Source organism: Pyrus communis, chromosome 17, assembly GCF_963583255.1.
Source record: "Pyrus communis chromosome 17, drPyrComm1.1, whole genome shotgun sequence".
NCBI classification, from domain to species: Eukaryota; Viridiplantae; Streptophyta; class Magnoliopsida; order Rosales; family Rosaceae; genus Pyrus; species Pyrus communis.
The window spans coordinates 10,719,110-10,740,116 of record NC_084819.1 but is presented as its reverse complement, the minus strand read 5'-3'; the positions used below and the strand labels follow the sequence as shown (position 1 = coordinate 10,740,116).

Below are 21,007 nucleotides of genomic sequence, written 5' to 3'. Positions count from 1 at the left end.
TCCTTGCCCACTACTTACATTGCTAATCGAATGAGAATCATATCCAGATTTTATTTGTGAAGATCTTCACTGAATCTTTTTTTGTGAGAATTCTAGAAGTCTTTACACTATGTCCGTTTATCGTATAATGTGCGGTCAGCTTTCGTCAGGTACTGTTTATATTTAATTTTAAATTAAAAAAAAATTAAAATAAGTTATGACAGCATAATGTACGATAAACGGACACGATATAAGAATCCCCGAATCCTCACAAAGAAGATCCGAAAAGGATCCTCGTTCTCCCTAATCGACAAAAAACAAGTTGCCGATCTACTTGTGGGTCCCACACAAACCCACGGTTGATTTTTCTTTCTAAACAAACGATAGTATTTACACTAAGGAACTCAACTTACAAAAGGCTTGCTATAATAATGTAATTCAAATTCGTTTTTTATGAGAATTGAACATAAAATATCTAACTTACAAATGAAAAAAAAAATCTCATTAAATCGTAATATTCCGTGCCGGTGTCACTGTGTCACTAGCCGTCCCCACAATTACAAACCCTTGGCGCTTTTTACATTTGGGACTCGCGGTAAAACTGAGTTCGAGCTGAGAGGCTTCGGGTGTCGGCACGTGTTACCTACACCGTTGGTGGCCTAATCAAATCCCTGCCACTACACTAGCAGTAGGAGCCTAGGGGTGTTTTATATACTAAAACAAGATCCGCAGTCCACACCCTCTGCTGAATCCCTTCATTCTGAAAAAGCTCTCAGAAATCCCTGATCCCCAATTTTGATTTCCCCAATTTTCAAATTAGGGTTTCTGTTCCCCGGATCCACCCCAAACGAATCAAAATTGGTGCCGCTCCCGTCCGACATGTAATGTAGATTCGCAATCGGAGCGTAAACATGGGTCGGGTCGTCTGGTTCGAAGCGAAGCCGGCGAAAATTTGGAATAGGGTGTTGCTAGTAATTCAAAAATCGATAGTGCTCCTCGTGGGTGGGAATCACACCTCCTCCAGGTTTTGCACTCGCTAATCTACTCTCTCTTTCTCCCTTTGGCTCTTTCCCTCTCTCGAAATCTGTAATTGATTTTACAAAGTTACAAGGCTCGCAACTTTTTTGATTAAACAACTCGGCTTTGATCGGAAACAACAAAACCCAATTGCTTAAACGCGATATGATTCAGGCCCGAATCGTCGAAACGAAGAAAATCATGGATTTGAAGGGCGTGAGAATGCAGATCCTTCATGGGTCTTTGGCCCGGCGCGTGTTTCTCTGGGCGTTCTTGATCGCCGCGGCTATGTCGATCATACCATTGATCCACATTTTGTCCGGGACCTACATGACAATGTTCACTTTTGTGAACTCTGGCGACTGCACCGCCGAACTGGGCCGCGTCGTTCCTGTCGAATTCACCACGGAGAAGTTCAATTTCCAGAGTCGGTTCCTGAACCCCTTCTGGGGGTCTTACGATTCGGAGCAGTGCGTGCGGGATGTGAATTTGACTGTCAGTGTGGTCAGAGAGCTCATGGGTCAGAAGCTATTGAAATACGGTACAAAAGCTCTCTCTGTAGGAGAGGATTCCGCCTCAGCGGTGCTGGCATTGCAAGCTTTGGGATTTCCCAATGCTCGTGGTGTTTACAAACACCGGTTCTTCTCGCTCAAGCACAAACAGTTTGTGTACGAAATTGACTATGTGGACAAGTCTTTCGATTTTGTGCTTTCCAGGGATCTCGATAAGGTTTCTGTCCCTGCGCTACTAGTGCTTGAGGTCGAGCGTGTTCTTAGCCCTGGTGGAATTGGGGCTATGCTTGTGGGTAGCAGTGTTTCCTCCCCGAATAGCTTGATTAGGTCTGCTACTCCAATTTCTTCACTGCTGAAAAGTTCCAGTGTTGTGCACGTTAATTACGTCAATAACTTCACACTGGTTGTGTTCAAGAAAAATTATGACAATGCTGGTCTCTTTGAGCAGTATCGCCTTCCAGCTGACTGCCGATCCCTCACAAACAATCGACCTCTCATTGGGAAAATGGAGCCTCTGGTGAAGGAAAAACCAGTGGAGTATGGAAGGAGGTTCGTCTATTTGCCTAATTTTGTTGATCTTTCCTCAAAGAGGCGTTTGGTCTATATTGATATTGGGGCAGCACAGCATCTGAACTCAAATGTTACAAATTGGTTCCTGCCTTCTTATCCCATTGAACACAAAGATTTCAATGTTTATTTTGTTGACCATAACACTTCTGTTCTGTTATCCTATGTCAAAAAGCCGGGAATTACCTTTGTTTATCATCCAGGGCTGGCCGGAATCAAGCCAAAAGTCAATGTTACAATCGATGGAGACACAGATCCATATGTCGGAGATGAAGGGTTTAATTTCCTCGTTTGGTTCAAAGAAACAGTGGGGTTTGCAGATTTCGTGGTGCTCAAGATGAATGCAGGCAGTGTAGAACTGAAGTTCCTCACGGAACTGTTTGAAAGTGGAGCCATATGCTTTGTGGACGAGCTGTTTCTTCACTGCTCAGGCCAAGTAGATGCTGGAGGTGCAATGCCGGTGGACTGCATGGACATCTTCGGAAGCCTCCGCAGCAGTGGTGTGTTTGTCCATCAGTGGTGGGGAGATGGCAACCCCGGTGATGTTCTCCTATCTGTTGGTTGATCATGATGTGATGTTGTGATCATCTTGTTTCTATCATGTTGCTTTTATGGTTGGGCACTTTGGCTAAATAAAACAACCATAATTATCTTGTGTGGTGCGTTTATGTTATGTAGGATGATGATAAACATCCAAACTGTTGCTTTATGGCTGGTTGGACACTTGAGCTTTCCAGCTTAGTAACTTATTAATCTTATGTTTGATTTGTGTTTCTCTGTTTGCTTTCGGTTCCTTTTCGTTGAAACTCGTTTAATTATGCTTATTAGAGTGGTCCAATGAAGCTTAATCTTTTATTAAACTTGATTATGGAAGATTGATGACCCTGCTTTACACATCGATCTCTTGTGCAGCATCTTTTAACCCCACGGATGAATGGTTTATTGCTTCCCTCACGTCAAGGCCTCTTAGAGGTTTTGGTGGGTACGAGACAAGCGAGACTTTTGTGTCTGCTGCATCCGTCAGGTAATGTTATTGATTCATTTAAATTATCAAGAATGACGAGTTTATATTTTAAATTTTAATGGGTAAATTACACAAAACTATCTCACCTATGACTCAAACCACAATTTCATACATCATCTTTTAAAGATTACAATTTCATATCTCATCTACGAATTTGTTACAATGTCATATCTTCGTCAATTTTTTCTATTAATTTCTCTGTTAAATGCTGACGTGGCTTGAGGTAAGACCCACTCCCTACCCCAACTGAATTAAAAAATAATTAAATATTTTTTAATAATTAAATATAAAAAAATAAAAATAAAATCATTAAAATATTTTACCCTTCCTTCATCACCGCAACCAGTCTCCCCCAACCTTCCTTCATCACCAAAACCAATCTCCCCTAACCTTCCTTCACCACCAAAACCAGAACACACTTCCCCATCGCCACCCTCACTTGCCAATCACCCTCTTCGATGCCGAGGAGGTCGATGATGGCTTCACCTGCAGCTCCTCGAGCTGGTCCTGTTCATGTACAACGCCCTACCCGTCCGCATCCATCAAAACCAAGTTGGTCCCTGTTCATGTGCAACGTCATCCGTCACGACGGCGTTGTTGGTGGTGCACAACCCATCGGACCCGATTTTTGGAAAGAGCGATGCTTAGGTGGGTCCCGGGTGGATGACGAATGAAGCGTCGAGGATGACACAGTTGTCTAAGGTGGAGCTGAAATCGGCCTTCCACCTAAGCAAAATTTCGTTGTCGATGCCAAGCTCGTCGCTGGGAAGCTCGATCCTGCGAGTGGTGGATGGGTGACGCCAGATTGGTCAAGGCTATTGTTGTCAGAGGCGGAGGAATCCGGATCATCGACTGAGAGGGCCTTGATGTCGTCGATCTATTGAGGATGAAGAGGAGGAAGGGGTCGGGGAGGCGATTGTAGTGGTCGTTGTCAATGAAGGAGTAGGATTCCAGGAAGACATGGCAGATTGCAGGTTGCAGAGAGGGATTTTAGAGAGACAGAGAGACAGAGAGAGAGAGAGAGAGAGAGATGGGGATGGGGGAAGAAATTGTGGTAGGAGGAGAAATATCTACATGGGTTAGGCTTCTTGTTCTATAATTTTACATTGCCCAGAGAGAGAGAGGGAGAGGAGAGAGGGTGGTGGAGGAAGGTTGGGGAGACGGGTGGGGAAGGGTTCGTAGGGGTGGATTCCACAATTTTATATAAAAATATTTAAATAATTTTATTTTTAATTTTTTTAATATTTAATTATTTTTTAATCTAATAGGAAGTGGGCCTCGCCTATAGCCACGTCAGTATTTAACAAAGAAATTAATAGAAAAACTAACAGAGATCCAACATTGCAACAAATTCGTAAGATGAGGTATGATAGTGTAATTTTTAAAACATGAGGTATGAGATTGTGGTTTGACCTATAATTAAGGTAATTTTGTGTAATTTACCCAATTTTATAAAGTTATAATAAATATACGCATGTTAAATCTAGGATGCCTGAAATAGGATTTGGTTCGGTTTGTTTGAACCGAAAAGGATGGAACGTCCGAATCATGGGTAAGGAAATGAATGAACATGATCTCAACTACCGAATAATTGAAGATACGAGCGGCTTGAGAGCTTTTGGAAGCCAATCACAGACAGTAGTTGAGATGCAGACTTTGAGGCGAACTGGAGAAGACAACGACGCCTTTGATTAAGGGATGTGCTATCTCCACACTCATTTTTACTTCTCACCAATCCCTATCAATTTTTGACGTCAAATCGAATGAATTGAAGAAGAACAAATGACAAGTTAACAAATGATGTGTGATAAGTAAAAAGAGGTGTGTAGATATTACATCTCTTGATTAAAAACATTATTGTGATTGAAATAAAATAATGTAAGTGATGGGGCATCGCGAAATTGTTTTATTACTTGCAATTATTTAGCTTTGCCTTTGCCCCACAAAAATAGTTAATTGTGAAACTTTATTGGAGTTTTTTGTCTAATTGAATAATAGTCTAGCTGAATTGACATCCAACTATTCAAGGTGTTTCTTTCAACTATCTTTTCACTTGCGGCAAACAAGTAATTTCAACAAAGTGAACATTTCATCTACATCGCAAACACAAGAAAAATGAGCATTTGTCTGTCCTAAACTTTAGTTTGTTAAGCATCTCCAACAATGTTACTTAAATTCTTATTATTAGTAGCTAGTCAAATAATTCAAATGCTAATTTAGGTAGTCACCGCTTCTAACAATACTAGTTATTTTAGTTTTAGTAAAAATATTTTAGTATTATTTTTTTTTCCTAAACTTTACAGTCCAAGCCCTTTTTCTTCTTTTAAAGCTCATAAACAATGTGATATAATTTTTACGTTTAGCAAAAGTTTGACTCTCCTATCTAAATTTAGCTAGTTTACGCAACTTAGTACTACAGTTTAATAATATTCCTCTTCACTTGTAAGTGAGAGGTCTTAGGTTCGATTCTTACCAAAAAGCGAATTTGAACCACATCATTGCCAACTCATTATGAGGCTAAGCCTACCCCCTCCCCTTAAGTGTAGATAATATCGTTTGTGTTAAAAAAAAATTAAAAAAAAAGCTAGTTTACTATTCACAAAATTAAGACTAATCGTTTAGCTAGCATGTTGGAGCTTGATTTTTCTCCAAATTTTTTTGTTAAGTCTCATTTAACTAGGGTGTTAGAGTAGCCAAACAACCTCATTTAGTTCGGCTGTTGGTTAAAGAATGTGTCAGAATATTAACAATGGTCTTCCTAGGCAAGAGTATAAGAACTTCCATCCAAAATAAAGTGTTTAAGGGGGAAGCAAATAAGGAAAAAAAGTTATAACGGAGTTACCTAAATGACTATTACCCCACATTGTGACAAGTTGACTAATACTCATGGATTTTAGTCAAGGACCATTGCTCCCATTAGGGGTGGGTTCAAAAAACCGAAAACCGAAAAAAACCGAAAACCGAACCGGACCGAGACCGAAAAAAACCGAACCGAAAAAAAAACCGAACCGAAATTGTCAAACCGAACCGAACCGAATCTGACCGGTTCGGTTTCGGTTTTTGAGGCTCGGAAACCGAACCGAACCGAACCGAACCGATTTATATATATATATATAATTTTTTTGAATATTTATAAATAGTTTAGTCATACAATCATAATAAAACAGAACCTGTTGCCAAGTTGGTTTCAGTGAAACTTTACAAGCATGGAGGCATGGGTTCGAACCCTCATGCCTCCAGGATTTGTGAGATTTTTTTTAATTTTTTAATCTTTTTAACAAAACAACCCTAACCCTCCTCCTCCTTATTTTTCATTCCACCTAGCCTATTAATATGAATGTGAACTTTTATATTTCCTTTTTTTTTTTTAATAATTTTGGAGGGAGAAAGAAAAAAAAAAAAAAAAAAAAAAAAAAAAAAAAAAAACCGAAAAAAACCGAAACCGAACCGAAAAAAACCGAACCGAAAAAAAAACCGAACCGAAAAAAACCGAAAAAAATTTGAACCGAACCGAACCGAACCGAAATTTCGGTTCGGTTTCGGTTTTGAGAAAAAACCGAACCGAAAAAAACCGAACCCAGCCCTAGCTCCCATTCTTCTACAAAGAAAGCAAAAGTGACCAAGTCCATCTAATAATCCCGTAGAGAGGTGATATTCTAGTGTACGGGTGCTGCATGACAGTCTTCTCACAGGGGTGAGGCCAACATGTAGCCTCGTGTTGGTCTGACTCCTGTGAGAGGGCCGCCAGCCCGTATGCAAAAATAACTCCTCAAGGCACAAACTTCACTTACCATCTGCCCCCAGAGAAACAGAGGAAAAACTATAGCATATACGTACTTAAATCTCTCAGCCCAAATACATAAAATTCATGGCAAAATACCTCATTATCTACATTAATCTTTCTTGAAACAAATAATTACAGCAGCGTAGAAGCAAATTGTATATACCCTACAACCAAGCCAAATGTAGAAGATGTATAACACTATTGCGTGTAAAGAGCATTGTTACGCATCTCTGGTGCAACACAGCATGTTACACATCATACAACATATAATTTGCCTTTTTGATTAATTGAAAACAGGATGGAAAACGGAAGGGCAGAAGGAAAGAGGAGAAAAAAGGCAGCGCCAGGCGCGGTGGGTGTGGGGTGCCTTTAACTTACAGAATGCTAGTGGCAGAACACATCCACTCATTCCTCAGGGCCATCGTTGACCTTTATCTCCAAAAGCCTCTCAACTGGTTGTCTGCAAATGGGGCAGCGGTTTGTTTGGAATCTCAAGACCTTGGCACACCCATTGCACATGCACTGCAGCAAGAAAAGAAATCCAACCAAAAATCAGTCAAGACGAAAATCCAATATAAATTACACTCGGGTTGATTCGAAAGTAGATTAGTTTGCAAAAGTGATAACTGGACAGACGCAAGTTAATGTAACCCTATAAAATCTACAAAATAATTGGAAGGAACTTCGAATCCAAATAAAGCAGCTTCTCTTTATAAGACTTCCGTTTTTCCTTTTGTCATTTCATAAATTTCGGTTACCATCTTCTTTTTTTTGGCAACAAACTACGTCTCACCAATCAGAAAATTTTCTCAAGATTAAGCTCAGCTTTTTCCACTAGCAACTATGACAAAATTTGAAAAGCAAAAGAACAAAGTATGATTACCATGTGTCTGCATGGAAGAACAGTTGTATCCTGTGGTTCAGATAGGCAAATTACACATTCTTTCCCTGGGTCATTCCCGTCCACATCACCTTCAACTGAATTACCAATGCCATATATCTCCTGTAGTTCATACCTCATCCCCTTCACCCAAAGAATCTGCTTGGCAACCCTAACTTGGAATTCACCTTTCTCCCTTTCAAATACAGCTTGAGTTATCTGGGAGTTTGTTGTTACAGACAAAGGGCTTCCCTCTGATCCATCATGGGCAGGAGGGGATGCCTCAGCCTTCACAGCTAAAGGATAGATATCCAAGTCAGCTACTTTCAGTAACTCTGTATCCTCAAACTTTGAGAAGTTAATTCCAGTTCCAGGGGGCTGCCTGAACTTCTGGCCCAGACCTTGTTCAAAATGTACTGTCACAGGTGGATGAAGGTTAAATTTCATTGGTGTCAGATTACAGGCCTCGCCTTCTTTCGCAAAGAAGATAATGGTGATGCTGTTTCACAAAGCCATATATTAAAACTTAAAAAAACATAAAAAATAAAAAATAAAAAAAATCCGATAATCGAATAATACTAAAATATGAAAATGTGAGGAACCTTGTGCCTTCGAGAGACAATTTTAGCATTTACAGCCATGCCCTCCTATAATTCTACATGAAAAATGCCATCACAGCATGCTGATTGAGTATGATATGTGATGCATACAATATCATTCTGTGTGCATCTCAGCCAAGGGAAATACTTTGTACTGCCGAATTTAACTACAAAAGAACATACGAATCCGAATGATCAAATGGACATAAAGAGTCTAAGGTCATTTTTAGGACACACCCCTCACTGCTCAATGTGCACTATCTATGCTCTTAACCCCTCTCTATCGTCTCAAAACTTGTGCCCTTTCACTTTTGTAAGGTTCCCAAGCAGCTTCTCGTTTCCTCTTTCTGAGTCCTCTCTAGCAGTAAGAAAATCCTTGTACAACATGACTGATTTTGTATCAAACAGTACAGAGCACAGACAAAAAAAAAAGAAAGAAATCATGGTTTTCCACAGTTTCAAAGAGTTACTTATACCAAGTAGATGTATCTTGTCATAAGATAAGATAAGTTCAAATCCGATTAACAAGTAACAACAGTTAGAATCTCAAATATTTGGCTCTTTACCGGTCACATGTTAGAGAGAGTATTAGAACAGACATTTGGTAAACCGCAGATCATCTATCGATCATGTTAACCTATTGTAGTCCCACAATTCCATACTTCGGAATGGCAAGTACCGCATAATATTTTTCAATAAAACTTTGACTCTGGTAAAATTGTTTCTCATTCTTTCAGTATCTACAACCCACTATCAAATTGATTACCAATTTGGCAAGGAACCCTTTCTTTTGCAACAATCTAACTCTCACAAATTCAATTTCCACATCCCACCAGTCCACCAGTTCAACCTAACACACCAAAATTGAATCAACCAAACCAAAGACAGCAAGCCCATTTAAGCTAATCCCACATAAAAGCAAATATCAACCACAATTAGGCAGTTTATACAGTAACAAATCAGAAGTTAGGAAAAAAAAGTTCAACATATAAGCTTTAAGCTTGAAATTTTACCTCCCAGCAACAGTGGCATCAAAAGCAAAGGACAGGAGGAAGCTTCCAGGGTTTTCCTCATCGGGCTCGACCTTCAGAGTCTCCTTCTTCAGATTCACATCGTTCCTTATAGTTACCGCCTTCTGGTGCTCCACGTATGGCGTCGGAGCCTGCATTACCGGGCCGCACCGGTACCGCCCGCCAGCCCAATTCGGATGGGCCGGGTCCATGTGGGGATAGGGGACGCGGTGGTGCTGATCGTACGGAGCGGGCAGAGGCAAGGGCATGGGCTGTGGCGGGTAGTGACCTTGGTACTGGTAGTACTGGGGCGGGTTAGGGTTCGGGTACTGAGAGGGGTACGGAGTCGCCGCTGCGAATACGTAGCGGTTTTGAGAGATTTCGGGCTGAGTTGGCGCCGGAGGAGGAGGAGCAGGGTGGTTTTGGCGGGACCCATGTCTCCGGCGGCCGCCGTTTGTTCTGCTTCCGCTGTTTCCCATTTTGGGTTAACTCATTTTTCTTGGATAAGAAAGAAAAGTAACCCTAACATTATATTGAAACAGAACTTCATTGCTAAAAAAAAAAAGGAAAATTAACGAAAAGAGTTTGAAAAACTTTGAGTTTTAACAAAATGATAAAGTAAATAGTACTAAAATTGATTTTTTAGTATAAAAATATGATTTTTCGTTAAAGTGAACTGGGAGTTTTTAATTAAAATTCTCAAAAGAAAAAGGAACTTAGGTGACTATTATTATTATTATTATTATTTGCCAAATGGTGGTAATTAATTGAAAATGAATTTGTAAAAACCACTTTCATCAAAGGCACGTATAGAAATATAGCTACTTATTTAAACCAAAGATGAAATAAATACATAAAAAAAAAAAAAAAAAAAAAAAGCATATTTGAGTTTCGAACCCGTGTTCCTTTCCATTGCAGGAAAGCGGTGAACCACCGCTGCAAAATGACATCTTAAGACAAATATCCAATTTTATATTTTTATACGCTTACTGAACATAACATTATAATAATAGAAATTAAATTTTTTGGTGCCCTCGATTTTTTGAGACCCTGTGCGGTCATCCTTGCTGCCCTAGGCTAGGGCTGGGCCTGATATTCAGTTACGAAGCAACAAAGAGACAAATGTTAGAAATTCAAATTAACAAACTAATTACAACTAGAGTAAAAGGTAAAACAGTAATAAAGGAACTAATTCTAACAAACTCTGTTTCTTTAAGTTTGTTCACATGGAGATTGCTCTATACTAGTATGGAGTTGCTCTTCACACCCTCTCAAGCTGAACAAAGGAGAACACAAAGAAATCTTGGATTGCAAGTACAAAAATCGAGCTTTAGAAAGAGACTTGGTATGTATATCGGCAATTTGATCTGCCCTACAAACAAATTTAATTTGCACATTCTAATTTAGAACTTTGTTCTCTACTGTAGTGGTAAGGAATTTCAACATGCTTTGTTCTAGCATGGAAAATAAGATTAGAGGCTAAACACACAATAGGTCTTTGTGACAAAGGAAAACACAATTTCAGTAAAGATCTTGCCAATCCAAGTAACTCAACTGCAGTTAAGGCAAGAGGTTGATATTCAGCTTCGGTAGAAGATCAAGCCACTGTAGAATATTTCTTGACACTCCAACTAATAAGATTTGGCCTAAAAGATACCCAATAGCCACTAGTTGATTTCCTATTAAAAGGGCTCCAACCAGTCATGCATCGTAATAGGCATTAAGATGTAAAGAATCTTTGGTTATCCACAAAACATGAGTAGCAATTCCCTTAAGAAATCTTAATATCTTTTTAACAGCTTGAAAGTCACCACCTTCAAATATTTAGCCGATTGTATAGATATAATTTTTCCAATCATATAACAAACGTATTTTCATTAATCTTCAAGCTAACTTATTCCTCTGGTCTTCCTGAAGTGGTAGCAATCCTCATGACAATCATAAGGCAAAATAATTACAAGCAAATTTAAGCGATGATGTTCTTCCTTCATGGCTAATTCACAAATACAAAATATATGAGATGATCGGTGTTGTGTTTTGAGTTGGTTTAACAAATAACAAGGAGCATTTGTCAAGAACAACTCAATCTCTTAAGAACTAAGTAAGCAATTCATATATGATTTTGATTTTCTAAGTTGCTCAAGTTGCTTATAATGGACAAAGTGAATTAATGCATTTTTATTGCTATTTATTTATGCATTATTAATATATATTCTCCTGTGACGATGCTATTCAGCTAAGGTCCAAGGATTATGAAAGGGCAAATTCAACCGCTAATATAAAGCCAGACAAACTAATAATCCAAATGCTGATTTGGTGTCTGAGAATCTTAGACTTCCAAAAAGTCTATATATTCTCCTGTGACCATTGCATGATTGAGGATTTCTTTCTTTGGTGGGTCCAAATAAGAAATTGCTTATGCATACACAATTTGTATCATGCATAAATAATTCTCGTGTGTTAAAAATATCATGTATTAGTGGTCACATACAACGCATACAAGCCTTATGGTCTCAGAATATTAACTTCTCAAAAAACATAACTAAATCAAATATATGATCCAAGACATGAGCATCACCATTTCACCAACTTATACAATATTTTTCAACTTGTTTTGTAGGTTTAGACCTTTTAGCTAGGTTTGGCTTTACAATTGTTAGGTTTCATGTCCCCAATCATTTCTTTGTATCTTTATTGTTTTAGTTTCTAGAAGGGTAATGTTTATATCCCCCTATCTTTCATGTAGTTTTTTTGTTCTTTTTTGATAAGGGGGGTATAACTTCTTTTTTTATCATCAATAAAATTTCTCTCATACCGTTGAATTTGAAGAAAAAAAAAAATACACACACACACACACAATATTCTAATGTAAATCATATAATTAAGAATCCAGTCCAACTCCAAGCCAGCATATTACATATAGGCACCTAATTTCACCTAAAACGCACATAATGCAATTTTCAACAAGATTCTAAAAGAAGCTACACACTAGTCGAGCGGCAGGTTGGGCCTAGTGCCTAGGCGGACTAGGCGAATTTAAATAAATCTATTATATTTGGTGTAAATAAGTATCTGCTTATACTTAAAATATATAAAATATCATCATAAACTGCAAAATAGAATAACATATATATTATGAAGTATTGGAACATAATATAAACATGGGGAACAAGGATATAATATTTGTTCATTTAAGTATGCAACAAGTGTCGTGCAATTTATTAAAAAAATAAAATACAAAATGAAAGTTATCTATTTTTTGTCTAAGTAAATCATGACCTAGGTGAGTCTGGACGGGCTAGGCAGTCTAGGCGAGCACCTTAGTAGGTTTAGGCGCCCTTCTTAATTTTTAAACACCTAGAAATTAATTGGGGCGGTAGCCAGCCACCTAGCGCCAATTTTTAGAACAATGATTTTAAATATATTAAAAGGGATAATCCACGTGACGTTCATATCCATGGGTGCATTTTTGCTCACCCACGTTAACTTGGGTGTATGCACACCACACATCTCCAAACTTGCCAAGTGTTTCCTTGCTTTAATCCTAGTTAACATTTTCATTTGTTATTAATATTTTACTATAATAATACATTAATAACCATCTTAACATTTATCTTTTAACTTTTTAATTAATATTTGTATCTCAACCGTCCATCTCCCCTCTTCCTCCCTCCTCCAACCGTCCATCTCCCATCTTCCTACCTCCTCCCATCTCTCTCCTCTGTCACTTCCCCCCCTTTTCTGTTATTTGGGCGAATATCCCAATTCTAAAATCTCAAATTCTAATACTAAAGGGGAATGGGTGAATTGATTTGACGGGGTGAAGTCCATCGACATCTTGAGAAAGGAGCACAGGTTGCCTCCATTCACCCGAAGCAAAGATGCACAGATAAGTGAAGAAAATTTGTACCCAGAAGACTGTTCCAAATTGTGGGTGGTTGGCGTGGGGTGGTGGGAGGAAGCAGATAACAAGTGAGATGAATAAAGGGTCGTCATTGCTGCTTCAAATGCTCGAGCAATTTCCAGTAGAAAATTATACATAAATAAAATTACAATTAGGAGATAATTTCTGTGATTCGAAACGCCATGAATGATTTGGTGAGTAGGACAATTTCTTTGAAACTGAATAAACGCTTCGGGAAGTGAGTTGCAGACTCGGTTTTTTATTTGTCTGTTTTTAGTTTATTTTTATTTCTTTATTAAATTAATAAAGAGTAATTAAATCACAGTTAACCAGGGTTAAGGCGAGGGGACATTTGGCAAGCTTGAAGATGTGTGGTGAGCATACACTCAAGTTAATGTGGGTGCGCAAAAATGCACCCTTTATGCATCCGCATATAATTTCTTAAACTTTCCTTGGGAATAGTTGGAGTCTTGACACAATAAACTTGCTTCTTTGAGGTTTTGTGGTGTTTCAGATTCGTTGATTCCTAAAGCACCTAACAAAATTAACCAAATCATTAATCAACTTTTTTCTTAATTTCAATTCAAACAAGTTCCATATTTATTAGGGTTAGAATTGTTCCTCTGTCCCACTAGTTAAAATTGTTCAATTCGAAATTTCCATAGTTCTTTGTCATAAAAAATAAAAAAATAAAAAAAATCAAGAAATACTAACAATTCTTCATTGCTGTGGATGTTGAAGATCATGAGTAGTTGAACAAGGAGATGAAACCTGATGCAACGGTGGAAGGCTTAGTTCATGATATTTGGATATTGACCGGGAGTGTCCGGTCTGTGGAGTCTGTGTTCTCATTGAGAGAAGAGAATAGAGAAGCACAGGCTCGTTCGAGTGGGATTGTACTGGTACTCCTTTTCTGTATAGTAATTTAGCTGTGGATGTAAATATTTTGACTAGAATTTAATAAAATCCATCTCCTTCACCGTGTGTAGTATAGGAATTAGGGTTTTGTCCTACACCAGGACACCACGCGCGTATGTTAGAATATTTTATGTACATTGTGGTAAACCAAAGGCCAGACTACTAGACTGGTCACAACTCCCAGACATATATCTTTTGGACTGCTTATGAGTACGGACGAATATGCACTAGGATCCTCCACACTCCAATCCTCGTTTTCAAACTTTGATTCATTCAAAATTTCAAATGTCTAAACACAACACCAAGGGTGTTTTTGTCATATTAAATTGATAGACTCACCATATGGCGCCATGACCTCCCGTTGCCGCGGCAATAAGCCCATTTTACGTATGAGTGCGCTTAATTAATCACAAATTCACGTTAAGTGAAAACTTTTCTCTTAATTAACGATTTGATCATTTGTGGTAAGTATTGATCGTCAGGTGGCTCAGGTGGCTCAGGCTGCATGATCATCTAACCTATATCATTCATATATGAGCATGGCTTGGCTCCTTAGCTATGAGAAACAATTCTTTTTTATCTGCAATGTAAATTTTGGTTTGAGACATGAACATAAACAACTTATTAGAACACAACAAAAAATTAAGTCCTTGGAATGAAGAGGGTAGACAATCCAAGTCCTTGGAAAATTCAAGCCTTTATTTGAGTAGTCTTCTCCAAAGACCTTCGAAAGAATAAATCTGTATGAACAATTCAATTGGCTTCCAAGCAGTCCCGCGGGGGGGTGGATGTTGGAGGGATGTCGTGTCCCGTTCTTTGCACGTTTTAAGTACCATTTTGCTTCTTTTAGGTATGAACAATTCAATTGGCTTCCAAGCAGTCCCCGCGCGGGGGGGGGGGGGGGGGGGGGGATGTTGGAGGGATGTCGTGTCCCGTTCTTTGCACGTTTTAAGTACCATTTTGCTTCTTTTAGGTATGAACAATTCAATTGGCTTCCAAGCAGTCCCGCGGGGGGGGGTGGATGTTGGAGGGATGTCGTGTCCCGTTCTTTGCACGTTTTAAGTACCATTTTGCTTCTTTTAGGCGTGTTGAATCGCACTTTGAAAACTTGTATAGTTATCAAATGTGTTTTCATTTGCACCTACGTAAGTACATATGAAATTGCTTTTTTGCATAAGAAAAACAAAATTCTTATTCAAGTCAATATATATTGATAAATGTTACTTAGTATTACGGTCTAGTGATATTTATCTCTACTTGTGAGAAGTCTTGTGTTTGATTCTCACCAAAGACGAATCTGAACCACATTATTGCTAGCCTATTATGATGCTAAGCTCACCTCCCTCCCCTTAAAATAGATAATATCGTTTGTTAAAATATATATATGGGCCCTTTGTGCAAAGAGATTCTAATTTTTTTTCAAAAAATGGGGATTTGGTGTGGGGCTCACTCCACATCGAACTTCAACGATCCGAATTGTCAAAAATTCAATTCAATCCAAAATCATTTACCTATTTAATTATGAAGATAAAATTTCGTTGTTTATGATATAACACAGTATTCTATAATTTCTTTGAACCCAATTAGATATCTTAAACATTTCCGATTTGGCTAATATTTTGCAATGATAATCTATTAGGTGCAACTTAAAAAATAGACGGTTCGGATCGTTAAAGTTCGATGTAGTGTGGATCCCACAACTAATCCTTATTTTTATAAAAAAAAAAAAAAAAAAGAAGGAAATTCCTTCTCTTAAAGATTTCCTATATATTGATGAATTAATTTGTAATGGCATCCATAAGACATTAAAATGAATGAAAAGGAAATTTTTTGTTTGATCAAACTAATAATGCCTTTTGCTTTTGTTTGGGCTCAAAATAATATTGTTAGGCCGAGTGTAGGTTTATGCTCGGCTCAAAGCTGTTTCAAATATACTATGGGTTGCTTGGTGATCCCGAGCCATTCAGCAAGGATGATCGAGTCCTATCGCAAGAAGGAGTAGTTCGAATAAGCAAAGGGGTCGAAGAAGTCCTAGTACAATTTGGATTCTCGACCAACAACGAATATAGCCTCAAGAAGGGGGTGAGTTCAAAGTCCTAATAGGGGTAGGATTGGTCGAAGTAGAGTTGGAACAGAACAAGAAATCCCAATCCAGATATGATTTTGACTCGATCTCAAAGGATTTGGTGCTATAAATACAAGACATCATGCAACAATTGAAGGGGCTCCAATTCAACACACAACTGCCCTGCGCAAAACCTCTCAAACATCTTGAGATTTTTTATTTTCTTTTTCCCGCCGACACATCTTCAGTTTGGATAAACAGCACTGTGAAGGCAACCGGCGAACACCTTCAGTTTGGATAAATAGCACAGTCGCCGTAGAATCAGTCGACCGAGGAGCACCTTTAGTTTGGATAAATAGCACTGCGTCGAGGCTGACTGGTTACCTATCCAAGTCTCGGTCGAGAAGGGTTTCCGAATCCTTATTGACATAGGTCATCTTATTAGCCTTCTCGGCGAAGTAAAGTGTTACGAGTTATGAAATTCGGCGTATTGAACGCCGAGTGATTTTATGATTGGATACTCACAAGTGAGTTTCAGAGTTTGGCATTCTGACGGCCAAACCACATTTACCATCAAGACATACATCACCTTTGAATACTTGTGTCCGTACAATCTGGTGTCGATTCGACGTGCTTATACTCTCACAAATATAATCACTGTGACCGAATTCGGCGCCGACGATTTGTGAACTTCGCAAAACTAGCAGCCTTGTCTTCAGGCTCGAGAATCCAAAAGTCGAGATTTGTTCCTTCCTCAGACGCAGTCGCAAGATAAAGAAGTCAGCAACGCGCTCAATGCAACATCAACAAATTTTACTCCTCGGCCAAGTTTGGCCGACGAGTTGGCACGCCCTGCATTCAACCGAAGGACATAGTTAGCTTATTAGTTGTTTGGCCTGCGCGCCACGTAGGCTTTGTAATTTTTAAATTCAACAACTTTCTAACCCATGATAAATATTAGATTCGATAAAATTGTACACAACAACATGATACGAACACGTGTGAAAATTTAAGTGATCGAGTTAGGCCACATTTGGATAAAATTGTACAAATAACATGATACGAACATTTGTGAAAATTTAAGTGTTCGAGTCGAGCCATATTTGGACGGGTTCAAAATGGTTCGTCACATACAGAAAATGGTACAATCATTGGTTTTTTCAAAAAACATAGTACTAAACTACTAACACGGTATCTTTGTGAAGTATGTTTTTGTTTACTTTGCGAATGTTAACTTTAAACTTATAACTTATTTATTTGTGTACTACTTTTGGTAATTTGCTTATACATTTGTTGTGTATGTGTATGGCCTAAGTTTTTCGGTGCCACAAGGTGTTTTCTTTATGTTAATACTAGCATATGAGCGCACACAAAGTGTGTGAGAAATTTTTTTTATTTTTGTTTTTGAAATAGAATGTGAGAGAAAGAGAGTGATAGAGAATGTGGGAGTGAGAAATTTTATTTTTTTTAATTAGAGATATGTTAGGATTACATGTAGGTGAGACTTTGAAAAAAAAAATAGCAAAATTTGGTTGTGTGAAATTACATTTTTGTCTCATATTTCTTATTAATGTTCTGTTTTAATTAGAGAGTTAAACTGGTAATTTCATAGGATTTTGATTGATAATGAGTGTATTATTAATTAGTAAAGATATGATATTATCAAGTAATTTATTCGTAATTTGTTGACGGGTGAACATAATTTGATATGCAATATTCGGCACAATAAGCTAATAAGTCGAGTTTAAACTTAAAATAACACAATGCGAACAAGTTAAAACAGGACTTGTTGCCGCTTAACACGTGCTAGCAAATTAACTTCAACTATATATATATATATATATATATATTTTTAAACAGTGGACCAGCTGGTAGTTTTACCACGGTGGTCCACCATTCCTGGTGCTGTAAGTCTTCCCGCATTTTCTTGACTACCATCATGCAATTCATCAAAATTAAGAATCGAACTCAATACGTATCGTATGAAATACGAATCTGGAATTCATCTTAACTCAATACGTATCGTATGAAATACGAGTCTGGAAATACGTATCGTATGAAATACGAGTCTGGAATTCATCTTAAGGATTGGTGCACTGGTTCAACTATATATAATTGAGTACGTTGCAAAGTCTCCAACAAGAAAATATTCCAATGGAAAAGCTCAAACTCTGAAGTCCGCAGCCAAAATCAGGTCAAACGCCGGCGGCAATAATATATTGTTGCGTCTCCATTTATTTTCTTCCTCCAAAGCTTCTTCTTTCATGGGGTGCTCTCTCTTTAATCCATTGTAATTATCCCCAAGGCTTAAGATTAAGCACATTCAATAGCAATAATCCAACAAACAAAAAAGAGCGCATCCAGCTGCTGGAACATGAAGTTCCCACTTCCTTGCAAAGATTGCTTCGTCTCCTCACCTACAAAGGCCATTGAAAGAAGGATGCAAGGTATTATTAGGGTTTGTTGTTCTTGGGTTTTGCAGCGATTTACTGTGGTCTTAATTGCTTTTTTTGTACTTTTTTGATATAACCCAGATGGTCAAATTCCAGACAACTTGAGAATTTTCTCCTGCAAGGAATTGAAGTCTGCCACCAATGGTTTCCATTCCTCCAACAAGCTTGGAGAAGGCGGCTTTGGCTCCGTTTATAAGGTTTTTATCTCACCCTGCAACATCAAATTCTGCATATTGTTGATACAATTGCATATGTGTGTGTATGTCATATATATTGTGTTTGCTGATATGGGGTTAATTGTGATTGAGTTCTAAAGGGTCAGCTTAGAGATGGGAACCTGGTGGCTGTGAAAGTGCTTTCCGTTGAACTCGAATCGATGAGAGGAGAGAGGGAGTTCATCGCAGAATTAGCTGCTCTGTCTGTAATCAGACATGAGAATCTTGTTAGGCTTCAAGGGTGTTGTGTTGATGGAGCTGCAAGATATTTGGTCTATGATTACATGAAAAACAATAGCCTCACACACACTTTACTTGGTAAATAATCATTCCTCTGCTTCTAGTTCTTCAATTTCTAAATGAATAATCCACATTTTCGCTGGATTGTTATTGAAATTATGAAGTAATGAAGAATGTGATATTGATTAATAGGTGGAGAGCAAAACAGGATGAGATTTAGTTGGGAGGCGAGGCGGGGTATTTCAATAGGAGTAGCTCGAGGACTCACCTATCTGCACGAGGAAGTTGATCCTCACATTCTGCATAGAGACATTAAATCCAGCAACATTCTTCTTGATGAGAATTTGACACCGAAAGTTGGTGATTTTGGTTTATCGAAGTTGTTGCGGGACAACCATACTCACATTAGTACTCGTGTAGCCGGGACAATGTAAGTTGTTTTTGAATCACTGAATATGCTTGCATTGTGATTGGATTACTCTTTGAAATGCTACTGCATTGCTAATGGGGTGTCTCGCGATAATCCAAAAGAGGCTATCTTGCTCCAGAATACGCTATTAGCGGGCGTTTGACGCGAAAATCAGATACCTATAGCTTCGGAGTGCTGTTGTTGGAAATTGTCAGCGGCCGAGCAGTTGTGGATTTTGACTTGCAACTTGGGGAGCAGTACCTGGTTCAGAAGGTAAACAAATTAAATTAGAGCATCGAATTACTGCTGGCATAGTTGGACATATTTTTCTGATATAAATATAAGAGGATTAGGCGAGACTACTTCCTCAGTAACAGTCAATGTTAGACTGAAGCAAAGCAAAACAGCTAGTTAGTAGCCTTGAACACACTTTCTATTTAAACTTCAGAACTGAAGCAATGTTGTTTGTGAACTTGCAGGTATGGGAAGCGCACAAGGATGGAAACCTTGCACAACTAGTTGATCCTACACTTCAGATGAACTTTCCTACGGATGAAGCCATTCGGTTCTTGAAGGTAGGACTTCTTTGCGTGCAAGAAAAGGCCAACCACCGGCCACGGATGTCAAAGGCGGTTGAGATGTTGTCCGGAGATGAAGTCATCAAGGACTCTCATATTTCGCAACCCGGGCTTGTTTCGGATTTCATGGATATCAAAATGAGGCAAGAGAACTCAAATGATCTGAGCACTTTCTCCAAGGCCTCCACAGTCTCCACAGTCTCCAAGGCCTCCACAGCTAGCAGCACATAAAACCATTGTAAATCTGAAGACTATATGCTGCCCTTATAACCATGTGAGTGAAGCCTGCAGAGCCATTGATTTTTGTTGGATGTCTTTTTAGTATATGGTACTCAGACAACCAATTTTTTTCTCTCTGGGGTTTACATTGTTTAATTGTTTGTGGGATTTTGGGGGTGGTGGTTTTTCTTTGCTTCTTGCTGTTGTTGATAGTACTTTTGCAAAAAACGTGTACAAAGTTACCTCCCAGTAAATTAATGTGAAAAACCAGCATAGAGGTTGAGCTTTTTTCTGTTATTTACAGTGTCTAAAGTTACATAAACTGCAGCAGAGACAGTGGTAACTAATGAAGCATGTCCAACTTGAGGCAAAATACATTATAACAGTAAATTTAAGGGTAAATTACATAATATCCTTTCAGGTTTGAGGTCTATTACAATCCTATACAACATCTTTAAAACATTTCAATTTCATATCTCACGTACTATTTTATTTCAAAATAATACCTCCATTACATTTTCCATCCATTGATCCGTTAAGCGCTAACGTGGCTGCTAAATGTGTGTTGCATGACAAAAAAAAAAAAAAAATTTAATTTAAAAAAAAAAAAAAAAAAAAAAAAACCTAAAACATC

The 21,007-nt window shown here is 38.3% G+C and overlaps 2 protein-coding genes and 1 pseudogene across 2 annotated transcripts; 2 read left to right on the top strand and 1 right to left on the bottom strand.

Moving 5' to 3' along the window:
• Nucleotides 1-699: 699 nt before the first annotated feature.
• LOC137723096 (uncharacterized) lies at nt 700-2,850 on the top strand. Its single transcript, XM_068462254.1, has 2 exons — nt 700-1,003; nt 1,171-2,850. The coding sequence occupies exon 2, from the start codon at nt 1,198-1,200 to the stop codon at nt 2,638-2,640; it is 1,443 nt and encodes a 480-aa protein (XP_068318355.1). The 5' UTR covers nt 700-1,003; nt 1,171-1,197; the 3' UTR covers nt 2,641-2,850.
• Nucleotides 2,851-6,907: 4,057 nt separating this feature from the next.
• LOC137722324 (probable E3 ubiquitin-protein ligase LOG2) lies at nt 6,908-9,881 on the bottom strand. The gene is made up of 3 exons (XM_068461292.1): nt 9,376-9,881; nt 7,767-8,262; nt 6,908-7,405 (listed from the first exon to the last, which is right to left on the bottom strand). The coding sequence occupies exons 1-3, from the start codon at nt 9,849-9,851 to the stop codon at nt 7,289-7,291; spliced, it is 1,089 nt and encodes a 362-aa protein (XP_068317393.1). The 5' UTR covers nt 9,852-9,881; the 3' UTR covers nt 6,908-7,288.
• An 8,662-nt stretch (nt 9,882-18,543) lies between these two features.
• Nucleotides 18,544-20,424, top strand: LOC137721991 (putative serine/threonine-protein kinase; annotated as a pseudogene).
• Nucleotides 20,425-21,007: the final 583 nt, after the last annotated feature.